Source organism: Ambystoma mexicanum, chromosome 2q, assembly GCF_040938575.1.
Source record: "Ambystoma mexicanum isolate Mex_15411 chromosome 2q, UKY_AmexF1_1, whole genome shotgun sequence".
Classification (NCBI taxonomy): Eukaryota; Metazoa; Chordata; class Amphibia; order Caudata; family Ambystomatidae; genus Ambystoma; species Ambystoma mexicanum.
The window spans coordinates 1,412,249,229-1,412,270,443 of record NC_090924.1 but is presented as its reverse complement, the minus strand read 5'-3'; the positions used below and the strand labels follow the sequence as shown (position 1 = coordinate 1,412,270,443).

Below are 21,215 nucleotides of genomic sequence, written 5' to 3'. Positions count from 1 at the left end.
AAGAGGCGGTTGGGGTGGCACTCCCGCTCGGGGGTTCCCCCGAACTGATTGCACGTAACCCCAGATCAGTTGGCTGTACGATCAGACTACGGTCATCCTCCACCGACGAGATGGAAAGGGCTGCATCTGGCTGAAACAAGGCCTCAGGCAAGATCGGGTCAAAAACTTCCGGCAGCCAACCCACCGAAGGTGCCACCGTCGACGACATCTTCTCCATAACCGCTGTTTGACCCGCCGAAGTGATCACGGGAAGAGCAGGCACAGATGGCAAAGAAGACGTTGACGATCTGACCGTCGTCGACGACAAAGGTTTTGGCGCAGAGCCTTGTGGCGCACTCGCCGTTTTTGAACTCGGCTTGAGGGCCGACGACACTCGACTCGAGGTAGAGCCATGGCGGTCTCTCGAGGAGGATTTCAATTTCTTTTCCTTTTTTGATGAGGAGGAAGAAGAGGACGTTTTCTTTGAAGAAGTGTCCCTCGCAGGGTGTTTATCAGAGGGTTTTTTTTCCGATGAACGTGGTTTCTTCGTCGGGGGCTCTGCCGACACAGAGCGACGAGGGGGCACCAGAGATTTCAATCTCGAGGCAGTAGAGCCTACCCCCAATGCAGGGTACGCACCCGCCCCGTCATTGAGCCAAGCCGCCAGGCATCTGTTGCGGTCCTTCAGGGTCTTCTGGGAGAAGCCTTGACAGATCTCACACGTGTCGGCCGAATGATGAGGGTGAAGACAGTAAATACAGTCCATATGCCCATCACCTTCATACACTTTAAGACCGCATGTAGCACATGGACGCAACAACGCCTTTCCAGACATTTTCGAAGGAAGTCGAAGAAAACGAACGCACAACCTAGCAAAAATAGCAGATACTCGAGGTAATCCCACTACTTTGGAAGACGGTGAAATCTGAGGGGGTGGCGGGGCTACTTATACCTCTACGTCTTAGTGGCGCAAGCGTACGCGGCCCAAAACAACAGATAGGAAAAATTTCGACAATTTTGTGTCCTATGGAAAAGGTCTATATAATTTACCGAGGAGTCCCAGCCTGACGACGGGGAATATTCTAAGCATGTGAATCCATGAAAGATCCAATGCTGGAGAATACTGGTTTATTTTCCTTAGTGGTTTAGTTCTTTCCAGATAGTACATGACTGCCCTACACACATCTAGTGTGTGTATGCTTTTTTCTGCCACGTTGGTAGGGTTCTGGAAGAATGTAGGCAGTTCTATAGACTGGTTCACATGGAACTTTGAAATGAATTTAGGTGCACACCTTGGGTGAGTGCGCAGAACTACCTTATCTCTGTGAATTGTGACAAAAAGGTCTAGAATACAAAGAGCCTGTAGTTCACTAACTCTTCGTATGGAAGTGACTGCCACTAGCAAGGCTGTCTTGTAAGCGAGTGCTTTTTTGCTTGCTTTGTGCATAGGTTCAAAGGGAGACCCCATAAGTCTGGTAAGCGCCACATTGAGTTCCCATCCGGGAGCTGGTTTGGAAATGGGAGGATACATACTCTTGATCCCTTCCATAAAAGCTTTAATCATTGGGATCTTCCACCAAGACACTTTCTGCTGAGACATAGTGTAGGCTGAAAGTGTAGCTAGGTGAACCTTAAGGGAATTGAATACAAGACCCGAGTGCAGCAGTTGAGTCAGGTATAACGCAACATGTGAAGGGGAACATTCAATTGGATTGATTTCCTTGGTATTACACCATATGACAAAGTGTTTCCATTTATTGGAGTAGCAATGTCTGGGGTTTGGTTTCCTTGCCTCTGAGTATATCCATGCATCTCTGAGAAAGCTGGAGATGCCCAAACTCTAAGCTTTGAGGAGCCAGTCCGCTAAATTGAGAGTTTGCGGGCATGGATGGAGTTTCCCCCTTGTCCTGAGACAACATGTTGTTAGGGCAAGGCAGCTTCTTTGGGGGAAAGACATTTCCATCAGATGGGCGAACCAGGGTTGGCGTGCCTATAATGGGGCCACCAAAATCATGGTCACTGGTTCCTGAAGCATCTTGTGCACAATTTTGTTGAGTAGGGGAGTTGGGGGGGGGGGGGCGTAGCGTAAACAAATCTTCCTGACCTTGTTATCCAGAGTCCGTTCCCCTTGGACCGGTTCTGAGGGTACCTGGAGGTGTAATATGGGCATTGTCAGTTCTCCAGCGTTGCGAACAAGTCAATCTCTGGGAAACCCCGTGCTGCGAAAACCTTGGAGACTAGGTCTTCGTGTAGTCGCCATTCGTATTCTAAGGACAGTGGGAAGTCTCGGCTGAGCTTGTCTGCCAGAAGATTGAGTTCCCCTGGAACGTGTTGAGACAATAGAACATCTTGTGTTTGAGAGCCCACTTTCAAATGTTCGGAGATAGTTTGGACAGCCCTGGAGAATTAGTGCGCCCCTACTTGTTCAGGTAGTACATGGCTGTGGTGCTGTCCTTGAGGACCAGTACTGTCTTTCCCTGTAGCTGTGTCTGAAAGACGTTCAGTGCTTTGAACACCGCTGGTAGCTCCAACGGTTGGAAGATACCGCTGGGGGCCAAACCCTGTGCGCCGTCTGTTGAAGGTGAGCCCCGACCCACCCCGTGAGGGATGCGTCCGTCGTGAGTTGCTTCTACTGCGGGGGTGTGAAGGTCTTCCCCTTCAAGAGGTTTTCCCTCTACCACCACCTCAGAAAGAACGAGGGCTAACGAGACAACCAGAAGTTCGTCCCATAGTCCGCTGGACTGACACCATTGGCTGTTTAGCCACTCTTGCATGGGATGCAAACGCGTGTGAGGAACCAAGTACATGCAGGACGCCATCATACCTAGCAGTGGCATGGTCTTGTGTGCCGTCACCTCGCGACAGGCTACATACTGAGGGATTTGAAATAGCATTTTTTGAACACTCTCGTTGGAGGGAAAGACGAGACCGGCTTCTGTCCGAATAAATGGGGTAGACACTAGATTTCTTCTCGTTTATGGAGAATCCCAGACTTAAAAGGTTGACCATCCTTTGAGTATTTGCTATGCATGTTTCGTAGGAGTCTCCTGTTATGAGCCAGTCATCGAAGTAAGGATAAACACAGATAGATTGCCTGCTCAGGTGAGCCGCTGCCACTGCCAGTACCTTTGTAAATACCTTTGGGGCTGAGGCAATGCCGAAGGGAAGGACCTTGAACTGATGGTGCTTGCACTCTATCATGAACCTTAGGTACTTTCTGTGTGCTGGCAACATTGAAATATGAAAGTATGCATCTTTCAAGTCCAATGTTAACATGTAATACCCCTTCAGGAGAAGAGGAATTACTTCTTGCAGCGTCACCATACAAAACTTTTGGGGCTTGACAAACTTGTTTGCTGGGCGCAAGTATAGCACAGGGCGCATGGTTAGATCCTTTTTGGGTACAAGGAAGTCCACAGAATTAATACCCTTGTTTACCTGTAGGACAGGGAAGACTTAGATGGTGCCCTTTTCCTGCAGGATCTTGACCTCTTGTAGCAGGATCTGGAGGTGTTCTGGTGTCAGGCGCCTGGATCTTGGGGGTCTGTGCCGAGGTGGCCGGCTGATCTCTCTACAGTACCCGTGGGTGACGGTCTTGAGCATCCACTGGTCCGATGTGATCCCCCTCCCATGCATGCAAGAAAGATGTTAATCGTACCCCGACCGGGGAGGCATGGGAGTGGACCCAGGACTCTAGAGTCATTGTTGACCAGAGACCGGGGAGCCTCTAGTTGTGGCATTGCGACCCCTTCCCTTACCCTGACGTTGTCCTCTGTGAGGGGTAAGTAGTGGGGGTGTTAGAACATTGTCCCGAAGACCAGTTGTTCCCAGAGCCATGCCGATTATGTGGGGGGTAGGGAGGGGGGACGTTGATAGGATTTGCCGCGAAAGGAGCGGCGAGAACCTCCCCCTCATTGAAAAAGTCTCTGGATAATTTGGTTCAAGGACTTGAGGGTCTCATGTTCTTTTTTGGCAGTCTCCAGTGACTTGTCCACCGACCTTTTCAAACAGATTGGAATCTTCCACGGGTTTGTTAATCAGTGATGCCTGTGTCTTGGGTTTAAACATGGAATTTCTCAGCCAGGCATGGCACTTTAACAGGATACCGTGTGCCAGGGAGCGACCAGCTGTTTCAGCAGCATCCAAGGTATTCTTGAGAAAGTTGTGATTGACTGGTTTGCCCTCCGTTACAATTGCAAGTAGGTTCCACTGGACATCGGAATAACTAGCCAATAGGGTGGTTTTATTGGCTATGCACGTGGAGCCGCAGCAGTGGTTATTCTTTTACCCAGAGCATATAATCTCTTACTCTCCTCGTCTGGTGGCGACTTGCCTGTAGACAAGGGAACCCCAGCCCTCTTCCTCATAGTCGTGACCACCAGAGAGTCTGGCATAGCATGACCTTATATATAGGTTAGGGGAGGGTTGAAATAGTTTTTCCACTCTGGGATAAACAGCTCTGGTCTGAGAGGGTGCCAAGAGGGGGGCTATACGCCTCTTGATGGAATTGAGAAGGGGAATAGCTTGGCCAGCCGAGGCTTCTCTTTTAAAATCAGTCAATAACAGCCTCCTGTGTGGCTATCTGGAAGTGCTCTGCCGCCTTCCTGAGAATGGCATTAAACACCATTTGGTCGTCCACAGGAGAAGCCTGGCACACAGGGGGAAACAATGGAGTTCCGGCCAATGGCATCCTGGTCCGGCATTGGTGTCGGGAATAGACATGGTGGGTTCTCACCAACAGGTTGGTCATCTCCCCAATTTGGGGTGTCATCATGAGGTCAACCCCCTCCCCTCCCATGTGTGTAAGGGCCTTGTGCATAAGGGTTAGGAGGAACCCCTTGAGGGTCTGAAAGATCAAATACCTCCTCATGGAGGGGGTCCAATGTCCTCTGATATTTAGTTACTGAGGGTACAACATAAGGGATCTCCTAACGAGGCCTTTTTGGGGTAAACCTCTCTGAAAAATCTACAAGTTTCTCTAGCCTGTTCATATACCCCTCAAAATTCTCCCTAGTCCATTTGATGACCCAGAAGTGTCTAAAAGGGGAAAAGAATTCTCTAGAGGATCCTGTAGTTTAGAACATCAAGCTTTTCACTGAGCGTCTTAGACAAAGACTGGGTACTCTGAAGTCCTGACGCTCTTTGGGGAGTTCTGGCGTTTCTTCCAACGTAGTTTTAGGCCTATCGCGCCCTTCCGGTCGCTCAGATGAGTCTTGTCGTATCCTTGCGTTTACCAGCTGCCAAGACAAGCTTTGCGAGGCTTTCGCTGATGCTCAGCGTTACAATATGAGGTTTAGGCTGAGAGGGAGGCTGCGTCAAAATTTTCGGCGCAACCAGAGTTTTGTTAATCATCGGCACGCTCTTGGAAGACGTGGGATTTGGTGCTGGCGCCCTTATTTACAGAATGCCTGGACGCATGCCGCTGATGCGTTGGGGGGAGGGCTGCCGATCCTGCGAATCGGCGGGTATCATCGAGGCCCCCCCCATTGACGCCTTTGACCGATTCGACTGATAGGATGGAACGATACCGGGAGTTGTGTTTAGTCCCATGTGATGTGGATGCATCCTCGTCGCTGGGTTGTAACCTCCCCGTAGCAGGGCTTGCGTTGTGCCTATCGGGGGACGGGCGTCTTGGAGCGAGCTTGCTCCGTTGTCAGGTCAATGGCGTTCGTGTCGTAGCCATGGTCGTCGCTATGGGCCTCATCGCTTTCAGCGGCTGTGGCGACAGGTGAGCGACCCTCAGCCTGCGACATTGCATAGGCTGCCCACCAGTTCACACAACGCTCCCTTATAGTCTTAGGACAAAGGAGCTTACAGTGCCGACAGGATGCTTCAGCGTGGTTGAGGGGAAGACACTTGTTGCACCGAGGTTGCTAGTCTTTCCATGGAAATTTTTCCCAACAGGAAGGGCAACATTTAAATGGAGTCTTGTCCATAGCGCAAGGTAACAGAAGCGACGACAATACCAAAAGGGCAAAGAGAGGGGAGAACGAAAGACATTCTTAAAAGAAGGGAACCCCCAAGCCCCACTCCCTACTGTGTAGGCCAGCCAAAAGGCCCGGCCACTTGGGCGACAGCGTCGACCGGAACACCAGCCGTCAAAGTCTGTTCGGTCTTCGGCAGCGGTTCAGTAATCGCTGAAGAAGGGAAGAATGTATAAATGAGCAACGGTCAGGATTTTTACAAATTGCAATTTTTGATAGAGCTCTGCATAAGGCGACCAGCTAGCTGGCCGAAAAAAAACAATCATAGGGACCTCGACGCGTGGGTACACTACACTTCATGTTAGGGATAGTGTTACAGACACGTCTATGCAGACATCCCCTTTCGATCCTCGAAAGACAAGTTGCAATACTCTGCGGTTACCACTAGATGTCGGACTATATGCACAGCATCTGATTCGAAGCAGATAAACCAGCATCAGAAAATAAGGTGCCATCCTATCTGGTGGAAAAACTGACAAATATATGAAAAAAAAGAGCAGAAAGCAGCCTGTCTCCTGGTATGTAGCCCAAATCTGAATGCAAAGATGTGCCCCCACCCCTTGCTCTTGCACTTCAGAAACAAATTAAAGACCCTGCTATTTAAGGATCTACTTCACTCACTGACATCCTTCATCACCTCCCCCAACCCAATGATAGCATTTCTTCCTTCAAACATTTCACCCTCACTGATTCACTCAGTCATCCTTGCTCCCCTTTTTGTACAGGACTATGCTGCTTTTTAGCTAAGCAAATGTTATATAAATCCCATACATACTTTAAACTGTGTGAAGATTTTACAAATACCTAGTGGGGACAGTCTTTGGCAATGCCGGTAAAGAAAGAATGTAAGCAGGAGGGAAGTTGTGTGAAGCATTTCTTTTAGGCTCATTTGATGGAGAGAATCTGCTGCTCATATTAAACATAGAAAAACCACACTGCCCATAGCGTTAACTGAACAAAAGGGCAATTTCTACCCCTGCCCGAAATGCAGAAACAGGAGGTATGTATGTGGCTATTACTATGGAAGAAGGAGAAAGGAAGACTGGCTCCTTTCTTAATTTACAAATAAACAGCATCATTTCAGTGCCAAACATGAGCAGGATTTCTCAACTGGTTGGAAGTGTTGGGGGAAGCAAGATATAAATGCAAAAAAAATCAAATCCATGCGTTACAGGTGTTGGGTTGAAGCAAACCTTAAACAATGATGCGGACATATTGCTCTGCTATTAAACAATATACCTATACGCATACATTTAAGAAGACCAGCACATTGTGTGCAATTCTGAAATGTGGTAGAAAGCCTCATGTTTCTCGGAGTAAATATGGCAATCTAGAAGTAACTTTGCATCCATAAATAGTGAAGTACCACAATATTTACAATGATGCAGGATAATGTGGAATTTACAATATGGTGGCCTTGTGTGCAGCTTCAAGAGTAAACAGCTAAAGACCAAAAGGCCAACGCAGGATAAAAACTGCTGGCAATGCGGACAGCCAGGGAGCATAAGTGAAAGGATCCAGCTTCATCAGCTTCATTGTCGCACGCTATGCCGAACAGCAGCCAAGGATGAACAATCTAGGCTTTCACCGCTATGAGCAGAATGATCAGCAGCAGCACAATTCCCTGCAAGCCCATTAAGAGCAACCTCATAACTAAGTGCACTGTGTGAACACTTGCCAAACACTGGGGTGGTAGAAGTACTCCAAACACATGGGAAACTACCACGACGATCACACACAGGATTTCCTCCCAAAGCACAGGGGACTAGGTTGTCCACATAACACATAAAGGCGCAGTGTCCAAGAGTAACCAACATAACAAGTCTATACGTATACCATAACAAGCATGAATGGGCAGATCCTGTCCCACTTGGATGATTCCAATACACTCCTGGCTGCTGTTGTCCATATTGCATTGATCCAACTAAATAGCATTTTCCACACAGTAGCCAAACATCAAAAGGACTAAATAAGCACTAGCACATCAACCCAACCCTGAAAGAGCTACACAGATTGCCCCATGAAGAGTACATATTGTTCAAAAATGGCTGTATCTCCTAGGATTACCACATCCAAAGAGCCGCCGCAACACAAGACCTCTAGAAAAGAAAAGAAGAAAAAAGAAAAGCCCTGGTAACTATGATGCAAGAAAAAGGTGCAGTATCCCACCCATAACCCTAATCTAATACAATTCAGGAAAGAACTGAAAACACATCTTCAAATAACACCTCACCTGCACCAATCTGTGTGTCAAACCCTGTATTTCTTGCTGTCCTCTCCATCCCCTTCATACTCTTTACCGCCTAACCTGTAATGATGATCATGTATCCACCTCCTCACTCTCCATCTTATAAAGAGGTCTGTCAATTTCAACCTAGGTTTGCGTGATCTTTAAGCAACACCTGTACGCGCAAAAGGCCTGGGTTGATCAACGCCATCGCTCCAGACTGTGCCTGCCAGCTACTGAAATATATGCAGCATTGGCCAATGGAAAATAAACATTCAGAAGCACAGCTGAAACAAATTAGCTACAGCCTGCAGCTGAAACAGAGTCCCAGGAGCCAGCCAATCTGCCCTACAAATTATGCAGCTGCAGGAAGTGGGTCTGAAAGTCATGGAGCTGTGGATCATTTTCTAAAATGAGGGGAGTAAACGGATTGGGAAACCAAGTTGAAAATTAATCTTTTCTACTATCATTCAAGCCCAGTGCCTGAGGGATCCAAGTATGCTGTGACCACAACACACCCAGTCCCCTTCCCCGGGGAGGGGGCAAATGAGTTTCCCAATGTTAAGCCTTAAAGTAGATAGAAAATTGTTGCCCTTCAACAAGTTTGTTTGGAGACGACAACAGGCAATTCATTTGTATTCATAAGGGTCCCTGCTCAGCTATTTCCATGAGTATATCGAGTCAACAGCAGCCAGTAGCGTGCAACCCCTTTATGCATGCTTCGGGCATCGCTGCTGTGCGGTTTGGCCCATCATAAGTGAACAGCTGCACTGTGGGGTACAAAGGGTTGCTCTAACTTACCACATGCACCGTTACTCTTCTATTAATATAATTCTGCATCAGTTTGCAGTCAACCACATTCTTTCTGGTAGCAGCCTGTATCGTTTAGCAGTAATTTTGTTTAATAAGCCCAAACAACTAATTCTTTAAACTTTACCAGCTCATGCTCTATTGTATATGAAACCATTTCTCCCAACTTGAAACATAACCTTTAGACTTATTCTACCCTCAACTCGAACAAACAAGCTACTACAAACTCTAAGCCTGCGCTAAATGTATTTGCATTAACCCACATATTAGGCACGCCTAATGATACTTCATATGTTAGGATCTTGCACTATCTGCAGTCTATAGAAATTGCGTTCCAAGGTGTCCAGGACGAAGAGATTATTCAAAAGACATTAACATTGCTGGTAATGTTTAACATGGACTACCATTTATTTTTAAATACAAAAAATATTTTGGCAATAATGTGATAATTTCAAATGTTTATCTGTTGCAGTTGTTTGGTACTGTAGTGACAAGGAATGAAGAGACTGACCAAGTGTTGCAATAGTGGTTGCTATATGAGGTCAAGTCCTTGACTGGTTTTCTTCCTTTAAGGATGGATCCCAATCTCTTCTGCCGTCTACTTATCTTTCTAAATCTTTTAGTCTCACCTGTGGTGTCCATCAGGGTTCCGCTCTGTCACCCATTCTCTTTAATATTTACATCTGGGCCTTAGTGTGCCTCATCCGCTCCCTCTGCGTCAGGTGCTATTCATATGCCGACGACATTCTGATCCGGTTAGATCTTGATCGGACTGAGGTGTTGGTGTGCCTTCATAGGTGCCTGACGGCCGAGAGGGAATTGATGGGCCTTAAGATGAAGTTGAATGGGGACAAAACTAAAGTTGAATGGGGACAAAACTGAGGTGCTGGTGGTGGGTTCCGCCCCGGACCTTCTCTTTGGATCTCAATTTTCTGGCCCTCTTCCTGTGCCTGCGGCAAAGGTAAAGAATTTGGGAGTTATTACGACAGCTGCTCTCCTGATGGAAGCCAAGATAGATATCATCAGTCTACCAGACTGGGTTCTTTCATTTGAAAATCCTTCGACAAATCTTACATCTTATACCACCTGCATTGCGGCCTGTAGGGTATTTTGTATAGATTTGGGGCCTAGAGGTATTTTCTTACCGCCAAAATGAAAATAATTCAGTAATAATCACTCTTTTCATTCAGATTAGATTTGGTATATAGTACTACAGTAAACATACATTATTTCAGCACACTGATACATTTAGTGGTATACATTATGTTGGTATGCGTTATTGGTGGCATTTCTGGTGAGCATAATTCCTTTGTTTTATATGTGGCCCCAATATTCAGAACCCCTTTGTTTTTGCTTAATTTGTTCGTGTGATCACTAGGGAGGCCTCAGGCTTACATTTCAGGAACACCACATTTTCAATTGGAGTGCCACCATGGGCTGTCCTCGCTGTCGTATCTACGGCAGCGAGCTAACATGCGGTATTTATCACCAAATTATCTACATCGGTGAACTATGTCAGGGCCTCTCTTTTTGCTGACTCATGTACCTCCAGCAGTAGTCCATTTCATTATATTATTATATTCCGTTCAGAAACATACACTTATTTACTAAATGGAATCATGCACACAGCTACCGCTAAGTCTTATTTTTAGCTAGCTTAAAAATGACAATTGCACTGTCTAAACCTCTCCCCATATTATCAGTACTGTAATGGTAGATGCACAAATAAAAGAAAAATAAAACACACTATCCTTCTGCTTTCAGATATTTTTTGTGTATTATAAAAATTGCATTTCAACACGATCTTACTCTTTATACAGAAATAAATGGAAATTGCACAGTAACAACCTTAACTGTAACAAAATGAGAAGAGAACGGCGAGAACATACTCAATTCGCAACATTAAACTTGTTCATAAAACACTGGAGTTCCCTCTTCCAGGCTGACTGAATAGTTTTGCACATATACACACTGCCCCCACACTCTAATATAATTACCAGGCCTGTCCAGCATGTGAAGTTCGTCGGCTGGTCGCCTTCTGGAAGTGGTTCAATGAATTCTTCTTAAATCACCCCAGCAAGGACGAGCATCTGCCGTCATTCAAACCGGGGCTTATTGACTGGAATTCCCAGTCTCTGCAGCAGGGCACTGGGATCTGCTTTTTCAATCAGGAAAATCCCCAGCCACCAGCTAGGTCTTTCTCCCAGCTGTGTAAAATGTCTTCTCCCCTGTCCCCCCGAGATTGATTAGCAAAGCTCTGTACAGCCTGCCAAACGAGTTCAACCAATGAAATTCTATCATGTCCTACCCTCCTTTTCTTTAACAATGGCTTGGCTTATACAATTGCAACTGTAACCAAACTGATTTCCTGCTTATTCGAGTCTTTGCTTCCTGCAAATACTGTGGACAGATCGCAGATTGAAGCAAAGAAATAAAAATCTGGATGCGTGTTTAAAATGACTGTCAGAGCCCGTCATTTTCCATCCCATTTTGCACTGGAGAACACATTATATTATTAATGAGTTAGAATCATTAGTATTGTTAATAAGGTTAGTTCATTAATACTCAAATGTGTCTCCTGCAACAGAGGAATTTCAGGTGAGAAAAAAAATATATATGCTTTTAACTGTGAAAAAAAATTATTTGCATTTTAGATGTAGAAATCGATTTTGGCTGAATAGCCTGTTTTCATTTACATGTCCATGTCCATGTCACACTGGCAACACATGCCTTGCTGTACCGCATTATAGCAATGCACCAAACCCATGCAGTAGTGCTACATGAAGAAAATGCTAAATACTCTTACAGGCCACCAGTTGTGTCTGCAATGGTTGCCAGTCGATTGGATTACTGCAATTCTTTGCATCTTGCACAGCCCAAGGGGCTGATCCATCGATTACAGCGCCTATAGAATTTTGCAGCTAGGGTAGCGACTGTTTCAATGTATGGTGCCCACATTTCTCCAGTCCTACGCCGCTTACATTGGCTGACAGTGCCACAATGTATTGAATTTAAGGGACTTTGTATTGTGCATCGGGCGCTTCGTGGTCTAGGAGCGGAATATCTGCGTGTCAAATTTCCTCGCCATTTCCCTAGGCGCTCTTTGAGATCTGAGTCAGCTGGCCTGCTGTGTGTACCATCTTTTCGCAGTTCCCGATTGGGTGGATGCGCTTTTTCTGTGGCAGCTATGGAATAAGCTTCCTGCTGAAATGATAAAGATCCATAACCATCTGGCCTTTAGGAAGGCCTTAAAACTTTTCTTTTCTGATAAAAAGGCTGGTCAATGGCTGATGGATGTCTGTTGGGATGTGTCTCTCTCTAGCGCCATGCCGCCTTCGGGCAACCGTGCGCTTTACAAGAAGTCATAACACAACTCTCTGCCTGGAGAAGCGTCTGACCATCAGATGTGGAGGTACCCGAGCACGGGGTGCAAGAAGGGAGTTATTTCGGAAGAGAGATGAATGCAGTGCGGGCCTCAACTCCAGAAAGCCTTGTGGATGATGAAGAGGGTCTTGAATTTGATCCTTGCAACTATCGGGAGCTAGTGAAGAGATTTCAGGGCTGGAGATAAGGTCCCTGGGCTTGAGGCCAAGGATAGGTCTTGCAGTCCTGTTCTCAATTAGTTGCAGGAGGCAAAGAGTAGAGGTAGGCACATTAAGAAAGAAGCTGTTGCAGTAGTCCAGCCTGGAGAGAACCAGTACTTTGGATACAGTTAGCTTCTTGGGGAAAGTGAGAAAAGGTAGAATACCATTGAGGAGGTGCAGCTGGAAGTGGGCCTTTTTGGAAAGGTCCGTGAGGAGAGGAGGAGAAGATGACACCAGGGTTTTTTGCCCCACACAAAGGCCTGGGTAGATTGCCCAAAAAGGGCAGCCAGAGTTAGAGGGGGAAAGCGGGAGTAGGGGTCCCAATGCAAAGGGTCTCTGTCTTAATGGCATCAAGGCAAAGATTAATCGCGGATAGCCAGGAATGAGGGAGGAGAGGCTGAGGGAAGCCTAAAAGAGAGCCAAGTCATCTGCATAACACTAAAAGTTCAAATACAAGGTGGAGATCAGGTGGGCCAAAGGGGTCAGATGGACATTGAAGAGCCAGGGGGACAGGATAGAGCCCTGGGGGACACCACATATGGAGATAGAGGTGATGGAGAGAAAGAACCCAAGTTGGTCCTGGGAGGGACGGTCCAGGAGGAAGGAGGTCAGCCATGCCATGGCCTAATCCGCAATGCCCAGGTTCACAAAGAGTCTGTTGATCAGGGTGGGGTGATTGACGGTGTCAAAAGCAGAGCAGGTCATGGAGAAGGACAGAAGGAGAGCTAGAGTCAAAGTTAGAGAGTAGATCTTCACGAATGTTCAGGATAGCAGTATCCATGCCTCTGGCTGCTCTGAGGCCAGACTGATGGTCATGGAGGCAGCAAACCGATTCAGTGTGGAAGGTAAGCTGAGAGGTGGCCAGGTTTTCCAGGAGTTGCCCCAGGAAAGGAGTGATAGAAATCAGGCAACAGTTTGCTGGACATGTAGGATAGGCAGAAGGCTTTTTTAGGAGGGGATGTACAAGGAAGCGCTTGAGGGGCGAGGGTGACAATGTGGTCCTCGATGGTTCTGGAGGAGCAGGGGAGCACCTGTTTGGACGTCCACTTTCATAGATCGGACTTGTATCAAGACATTGGGCCTCATTATGAGTCCGGCGTTAACCGAGGCGGTAAAACCGCCTGGTTAACGCCGGACTCGTATTACCATTCCGCCTCCGTGATTCCCGGAATTACCGGGGCATCACAACCCCGGTTTACCGGGAATCACGGAGGCGGAATGGTGTAAATCCCCATTCCCATTGAGTCCTATGGGACTCAATGGGAATCGGGATCATGGAAACACCGGCAGCATCTTGTAATGCAAGACCTGGCGGGAACATCACCTCCCGCCTGCAGGGGTCGGGATCAGGCGGTCCGGAAACAACGGTGGCGGCGGGTTTACCGCCACCGTTATTTCCGGACCGCCACGGTCGTAATGAGGCCCATTGTCTTGTGTTGTCAGAGCAAAGGAAGAGGAGAGGGAGAGGTGGCCAAAGGAGGCCTGAGAGAGGTAGAGGTGGTGTGGAGGTGGGGGGAGGTTAGCGAAGAAAGAATATCCTGAGGTTTGGTGCTGAATTGAGAGGCCAGAGCCATACAAAGGGCCTGGAAGGGAACAGGAGAGGGGGAGACTGCAGTAGGATTGGCCAGCTCCTTGCACATTTTAAAAGGTTTGTCTGTGTTGTTAGAGGTCGCAACGACGCAAGCTTGGATATGTAACCTCTTCTTGGTGTGGACTGAGTCTGTAATGCCTTTGGAGCAGACAACAAGACTGTTTTTCAGCGGATGTACCCGAAGCCCTCCACTTCCTCTCAGCCACCCTGCACTTGCGTTATCAGGGTGGCGGAGTCAGATTTGTACCAAGAGTTGCACTTGTTGGTAGGCTTCAGATGGATTTTCCTGACAGGTGCAAGAATGTCCAGAGGGTTGGAGATGGAAAGATTCAGGTTAGAGAGGGCTGTGTCAGAGTACAAGTTAGCCGCAGGAGTAGGAGGAGCTAAGAAAGTAGAGGCAAAGGCGTCCACTGACTCTCGCTTTATGAGCCGAATGACTGAGAAGGAAGGTGGCAGTGCTGGGGTAGGCTTTGCTTGAGGGCAAGAAGTTTGAGGTCAGAGGAGAACTGAAAGTGGTCCGTCCAGTAGAGAAGAATGGCGAGTGGGTTAGAGAGGGGAATGTCTGAGGAGATGAGAACATCCAGGGTGTGTCCAGCCGAGTGTGTCGGACCAGAGAGTAGGATGGAATGGGAGAGAGAGTTGCATAGCTTGCGGAAGAGCCCAAAGGAGGGATTAGAGGCATCCAGGTGGATGTTAAGGTTTCTGAGAAGTTGAGGCAAGAAGGAAAGAAGAGAGGCCAGCCCATTCTGAGAGGAAGAGGGTGACTTGGTCAGGTGGCCTGTAGATGGTAGCCAAGGTCAGAGAAGCCAGGAGAGAGAGCATGCCTGCCAACTAGGCATTCACAGGAGGAGTAGGCCTACGTAGAAAATGACAGAAGCAGGGACCCATTCTGGAAAGATCAGGGCCACTCCACCTGCGGGCTGGTTGGTTCTGGGCCCGAGGATGATCTTGTAGTCCTCATGGGAGGAGTGTGTCAAAACTTGTGACAGAGCTGGCCGTGAACCATGTCTCGGTGAGAGCCAGTATTCAACATGAGGGTAACCCTGTCTAACGGGAAGGCCAAAAAGTAGCATCAAAAACTAGTAAACAAGAGGGGTCTGGCCTTCCCATACATATTTAGAGGCACACTTCTAATTCTGGTGTCATTTCATGAAAACAATGGAGAGGTATTACTCAGATTAGCTTCAAAGGAAAAGTAACGTGGAACCCTACAGGTTCTCTGGGTGTATACATTAATGAACCATGGCCAACTATATTAACGTAACAAGCATCAACAAAGGGATACATTTATATTTGGCTGTTTGACTTGGTAGCCGTTATTTATTAAAGAGAGTGTGTCTTCTTTAAGGAAGACAAATTCCATACAAAAAACAGTTCATACAATCATGCAAAGCATGATAAATTAAAATGCACAAGTGTAAAATACATTTGAAAACAAAAAATGAAAAATGACAACAGTACACAAATAACAAATATAGAGCAACAGTTGTGTCCTAGAAGCATGATCATCAAAAGAAACTTCTTTGTACCCAATATGATGCAGAGTTCATGGTGAGAAATAAATGAACAACCCACGTAGCTACAGTCTGATGTTATCAGGTGAGGGGAATGTGTCTTCCTGCGACCTAAGAGTTGTTTTTAGGGCTCTGGACCAGTTCGAGCGGAATTGTGACCTGGCTGTATATAGACCAAGACATGGTTGCTGTGGGTTGTAGAGACCAATCCCAGGTCAACATCAGACAATGGTTTCCTGGTGCTTTAGAACAAACTGCTAGAAGAATGCTGGTCTGAAGACATTTCGGCGGGCAGTGAAGGCTACCTTCATCTGGACCTACGGATGACGCTCTGAAAAGAGGCACTTCTGGGAAGAGTGGAGCTAGTTAGCCAATTGCTAGTAACCGAGCCGTGTAGATTGCCTTAGCGCGGGACCCAATATGGAGTACGGTGGGCCCCAGTAGGGGGCTTGAATCAAGCGGGCACGTCCCAGCTAAGTGAACACCAGGAGCATTTGTATCCTGGAGTGGCTGTCAATAGAAAAGGAGAACCGGGCTCACAGGCCCATGAAAATTCAAAGCAGCTTGTGAGGTGTCAGTTGTGGAATCAACTAGCACGTGTGCTGGTGCTCAGGAACCAGAATGCGGCAAGCTGCATCTGTGAGAGTCAGGACATCCATGTCAAGGTTTGAGGAGGTGGCAGATGTCAGATGAATGTTTTGACAGCAGAGCGAGAGTTGAGAGTAGCTAAGAGAAACAGGTTGCCACATTTCTGGGTGAGGTGCAGGAGTGGGGTACGCCCAGCAGTGGCGGTAGAAGGGTCTGAGAGTGGGCGAGAGGCAGTAGAGTGAGGTGGCATAAAGGCCAGAGCGGAGGAGGAGGTGGGTGCCGGAGAGGCAGCGAAGGAGGAAGGAGATAGAGGGCCAGAAAGGTTTTACGAGTGGCAGGAGAAGTAAGGAAATTGATGAGACGTGGGCGATACCTATCAAGGAGGCAATCAGGCTGAGAGCCCTGGGCCATGACAGTGACATTTAGATAAGACATTGATGACGGTCTTCGAAGATTGGAAGTAGGCCACAAAAACCTCCCACCGGGAACCACCCTTAATGGGAGAGGAAGAGAAACAGGATAGAACAGAGACCATATGAGGTGTCGATAGGTCTGGAGAGAGAACGGCAAAGAGGAGGTCGGTGAGAGTATGTCTGGAGTAAGCGCGCTGATGTAGGTATCAGAAATAGGGAGGCCTAGGTTGGAGACCGGGATATCCCTTTTGCAATTTTTCCTTCCAGACTTGAATGAGCTGGGTATGATAGGAGATAAGAGTAGGCGTTTGAGAAGATGGGCGAGAATGAGCGCACCATGGAGGGTAGGAGGAGGCAAGAAGGGAGCGTGAGGGAGGAAAAGAGGCACCGCTCACAACCGTACACCACAGAAAGCACCGGGGGGGGGGGGGGGGGTTCACACAGAAGGAGGCACACAGAAGAAAACAAGCAGGCAATACACCACAGGGGGAACGCAGGAGCAGTGTGGACAGGAGGACACTGCAAGGACATCCAGATTCAACTTTCCTAAAAAGAGGGAAAAAAGGCCTAATTTTAACACAACAGCCATGCAAAAAGAAAAAAATTGACTTTCCTATACTTAAGCAATACAGTTCACTGAGATGCATATGAATTGTGCGATAAGAAAAATAAATTCGAGGGGTAGGTCAGTTTAGTGGGATACAGTGAATGCTGTTCGCCCCACGCACTCCCTGCACTTAGTCGCAAGAGGCTGACTGCTGCAGGCTTCTTTCTTCCCCGGGTAACACCGGCAGACACCATCTAGAGCTGCTTCTTCTGGAGCTGTCCTTGGGGTCCTTTCGCTGCAGGTGAGCTGCACAGACAGGAGGGCAGCCCCAGGTGCGTCACTAATGAGATGTTCCAGGTGCTGCAAACCACCAATCAGCTGCCGGAGGGCGGTAAGAGAGGCGAGCGGGAGGCAGCGAGGAGGGGGTGTCTGGGGGGAGAGCACGAGCGAAGCATGTGCCTAGTGCGCTGGAGAGCGCAATGGAAGAGCAAATAAAAAGGAAAACTAATTTCCTTTCTTTCCAAATGAAAATGGGAGCACTCAAGTCTACAAATGCGGCTTATCCCATTCAGTGCTCCGGGAGAGTCCTCGGGAGCTCTGTTGCAAAGGCCTTTGTTCAACCTCAGTTTCAGGCGTTCTAAAGGCCGCAACAAACACCAATCAGCCGCCGGAAGGCGGGAAGGGAGGCGGGCTGGGAGAGCGGGAGGAGGAGAGGGGAGCGTGTGGAAAGCAGGTGCAGAGTATGCTGGAGAGTATGAAGGAAGAGTAAATCAAATGGAAAACAACTTTAATTTCTTTCCAAATGAAAATGGGAGCGCTCAAGTCTGGGAATGCAGCTTACCCCATTCAGTGACAATAACATTGTCAACATCTATGTTCAAACACACTATCATATACCAACAAAGTCTCTTTCACACAGCAACTGAATAGTCCTCCTAACAGACATCAAACAAAGCAGTAGCGCTATAATCAACCTGCATATCAAAGTGCCGGCTAATGCAGCCCAGCACCAGAGGCACACATGCCTTCCCTCTAGACACTAGTGCCTTTCTGCTCTTGACCCAGAACACCTAGAGAGCAACGCAGGGCTCATAGTACTTCCGGTCTGCAAACACCAACACAACAGCAAAGCTATTTTGCACTTTCCATCTCGCACCACTAACGGGCCTAGTCTTTCAGATCAGGAAAAGCACCGGGCGACCCTGAAAATTGCAGAGGCAGACCTCCAACAAAAGGCAACTATACTTACCAGACAAAATGAGGAGTTCAATAATTTCAGCGTCCCCCAGGTGGGCAGCAGCATGTAGCGGGGTCCTCTTCTCATTATCCTAGGGGAGAAAATGAGAAATGAAATTCAGTCTAAAATGAGAAAAGCAACTGAGCATCATTGCAAATCTACCTTCAAAAACCCCACTTCAAATGTTCATAAACCTGATGATAATCAGGACAACTGAACACAATGTACACAGTGTGACAGCACCATCGACTAGCTAATACAAGTTGAAACCCATTAAAGAATGAGGCAATGAAAAGTAAACAAAACTAAAGATATAAATCGCTGTTTCAATTAATCTGACCCATATCCTCGTCAGTTGCCTTTATCCAATCTAATCAAATATTTGGGGCACCATAATCATTTGTAAAGTCGTTGCCGGTTTAAAAGGTCCGAACTGATCAGTTGCAAAACCAGAAATTCTACCACGACCCAATTGACTGATTAGAATGAGGGAAGCTGCAGGAACAAGTTACTTACCTGTAACTGTTGTTCTCCAGCATGGGTCTGGCATGGATTCACATGCTCATGAATATTCCCCATCAGGCAAGGAATCCTCAGTAAAGAGAAAAAATCAGTATCAGTTTCGTTTCTGATCTGTCTTTCTTAGTAGTAACCAATCACTGATCTCTGGGTCATACTGCCCCCAGCCAATGACTGCCCTCTCCCTAAGCCCCGCCTCTGGCAGCCATCCTCAGATTTGGTAGCACGCCAAGTGGCAGTATGACCAAGTGAAGAGCCGCAGAGGGGTAGGTGGGAGGGTTCGCATGTGAATCCATGCAAGACCCATGCTGGAGAACAACAGTTACAGGTAAGTAACTTGTTCCTTCTCCAGCATGGGGTCTGGCATGGATTCACATGCTCATAAATGAAAGAATCCATGGAGTATACACATGCACAACCACGGGAGGTGGCAACAGGCTCAACATTAAGCAATACAACAACTCAACATTAAGCATCTCTTACCTCCTCACCAGGCTCACCTTAAGCGAACAGGTTGCGCAGCACTGCTTGGCCGACTCTGGACTCCTCCCTGGAGTCCCGATCGACGCAGTAGAATCTTGTGAAGGTGTGCGTCGATCTCCATGTAGCAGCCCTGCAGATGTCCAGCAGGGGCACACCAGACAGGAACGCCGTGGTAGCAGCGATCGCTCTGGTCGAATGGGTTCTCGGACGGCCGGGCAGTGGTCGGTTTGCGAACCGGTGACAACGCATGATGCAGCCGGAGAGCCATCTGGAAATGGAAGTCTTCGAGAGAGCCTTCCCTTGATTCACAGACCCAAAGTTCACAAACAGTTGTGACGTCTTCCGAAAACTCTTTGTGCGGTCCACGTAGAACTTCAGCCCTCTAGCTACATCCAGCGAGTGCAAAGTCCTCTCGGCCGGCGTCGAAGGGGCATGGAGGGGTGCGTCCTCAGCACCATCCTTGTGTCATGAAAAGTCAAGTATGGAGGCTTGCAAGATAAGGCCTGAATCTCTCCCACTCGTCGTGCAGAGGTGATGGCCACGAGGAACGCTGTCTTCCATGACAGGAATTTCAAAGGCGCCAAATGCATAGGCTCGAATGTGGCTCCCATGAGCCTGGTCAGCACCACATTAAGCTCCCACGCCGGGCAGGAGCCTTCACCGGTGGGAATGATCGGAATAGAACCTTCATAAATTCCTTCACCAGGCGATGAGACCACAAGGACACTCGTCCCGTAGTCCTGGTATATCGGGAGATGGCAGCCAGATGTATTTTTATGGAGGCGTGAGCCAGTCCAGCTTTGGCCAGCGACAGTAGGTACGGCAGCACTTGAGGGGCCGTAATCCGCAGAGGGTTAATCTTCTGTGCACGGCACCAGACAAAGAACCTCTTCCATTTATGATCGTAACACTTGAGAGTTGATGATGCCCTGGCTTTTGCAAGAACCTCTCTGCAATCAGCCGGGATATCGTACCCTCTAAACTCTAGTGCTGCAGGAGCCAGGCCTGCAAGTTCAGCGACTGTGGGTCGTGATGGAGAATGGCGCCTCCTTCTCTGGAGAGAAGATCCGCGTCCACCGGCAGCCTGACTGGCGGGGACGTTGACATGTCCAGAAGGTCCGGGAACCAGATCTGCCTCGGCCACGCCGGTGCGACGAGGATCATCCTGCACCTGGACTTCTTGAGCTGGTTGATGAGGCGGAGCAGCAACGGCAACGGAGGGAACGCGTAAAGAAACAGGCCGTCCCAAGGGAACGAGAAAGCATCGCCCATGCTCCTCGGCTGTGGGAACCTGCTGGCGGACCTCTGGCACTTGGAGTTCGTCGCCATCACGAACAGGTCGATCCGGGGTTTGCCCCATCGTTGGAAGAGTCGATCCACTTGATCCTGGCGCAGTTCCCACTCGTGGCACAAGCGCAGCTCCCTGCTGAGTGAGTCAGCGATGGCGTTTTTTATTCCTGCCAGGTGGAAGGGAACCAGAAACATCCCCTGGGCCTCCTTGGATAGGGCTGGGGATCTGGTGCCTCCTTCCTTCCGCATATAGAACATCGTGGTGGTATTGTCGGTGAAGATCCTCACCACCTTGCCCTTGAGGGACGGAAGGAACGACTTGAGAGCCCAGAACACTGCTCGAAGCTCCTGAATGTTGATGTGGAGAGACCTCTCCTCCGGGAGCCAAAGGCCTCTTGCGTGGAGGTCTCCGGTGTGGGCCCCCCAACCCTCCAGAGAGGCGTCTGTCG

At 48.2% G+C, this 21,215-nt stretch overlaps 1 protein-coding gene across 2 annotated transcripts in view; it reads right to left on the bottom strand.

The window, feature by feature from the left end:
* The window catches only part of ANKRD28 (ankyrin repeat domain 28), a 1,823,421-nt gene that overhangs the window by 1,310,840 nt on the left and 491,366 nt on the right, over nt 1–21,215 (bottom strand). For both annotated transcript variants that reach the window (XM_069648906.1, XM_069648905.1), the window contains exon 3: nt 18,487–18,565. In XM_069648906.1, the coding sequence (XP_069505007.1) occupies nt 18,487–18,565 (79 nt within the window). The remainder of the gene's footprint in view (nt 1–18,486; nt 18,566–21,215) is intronic.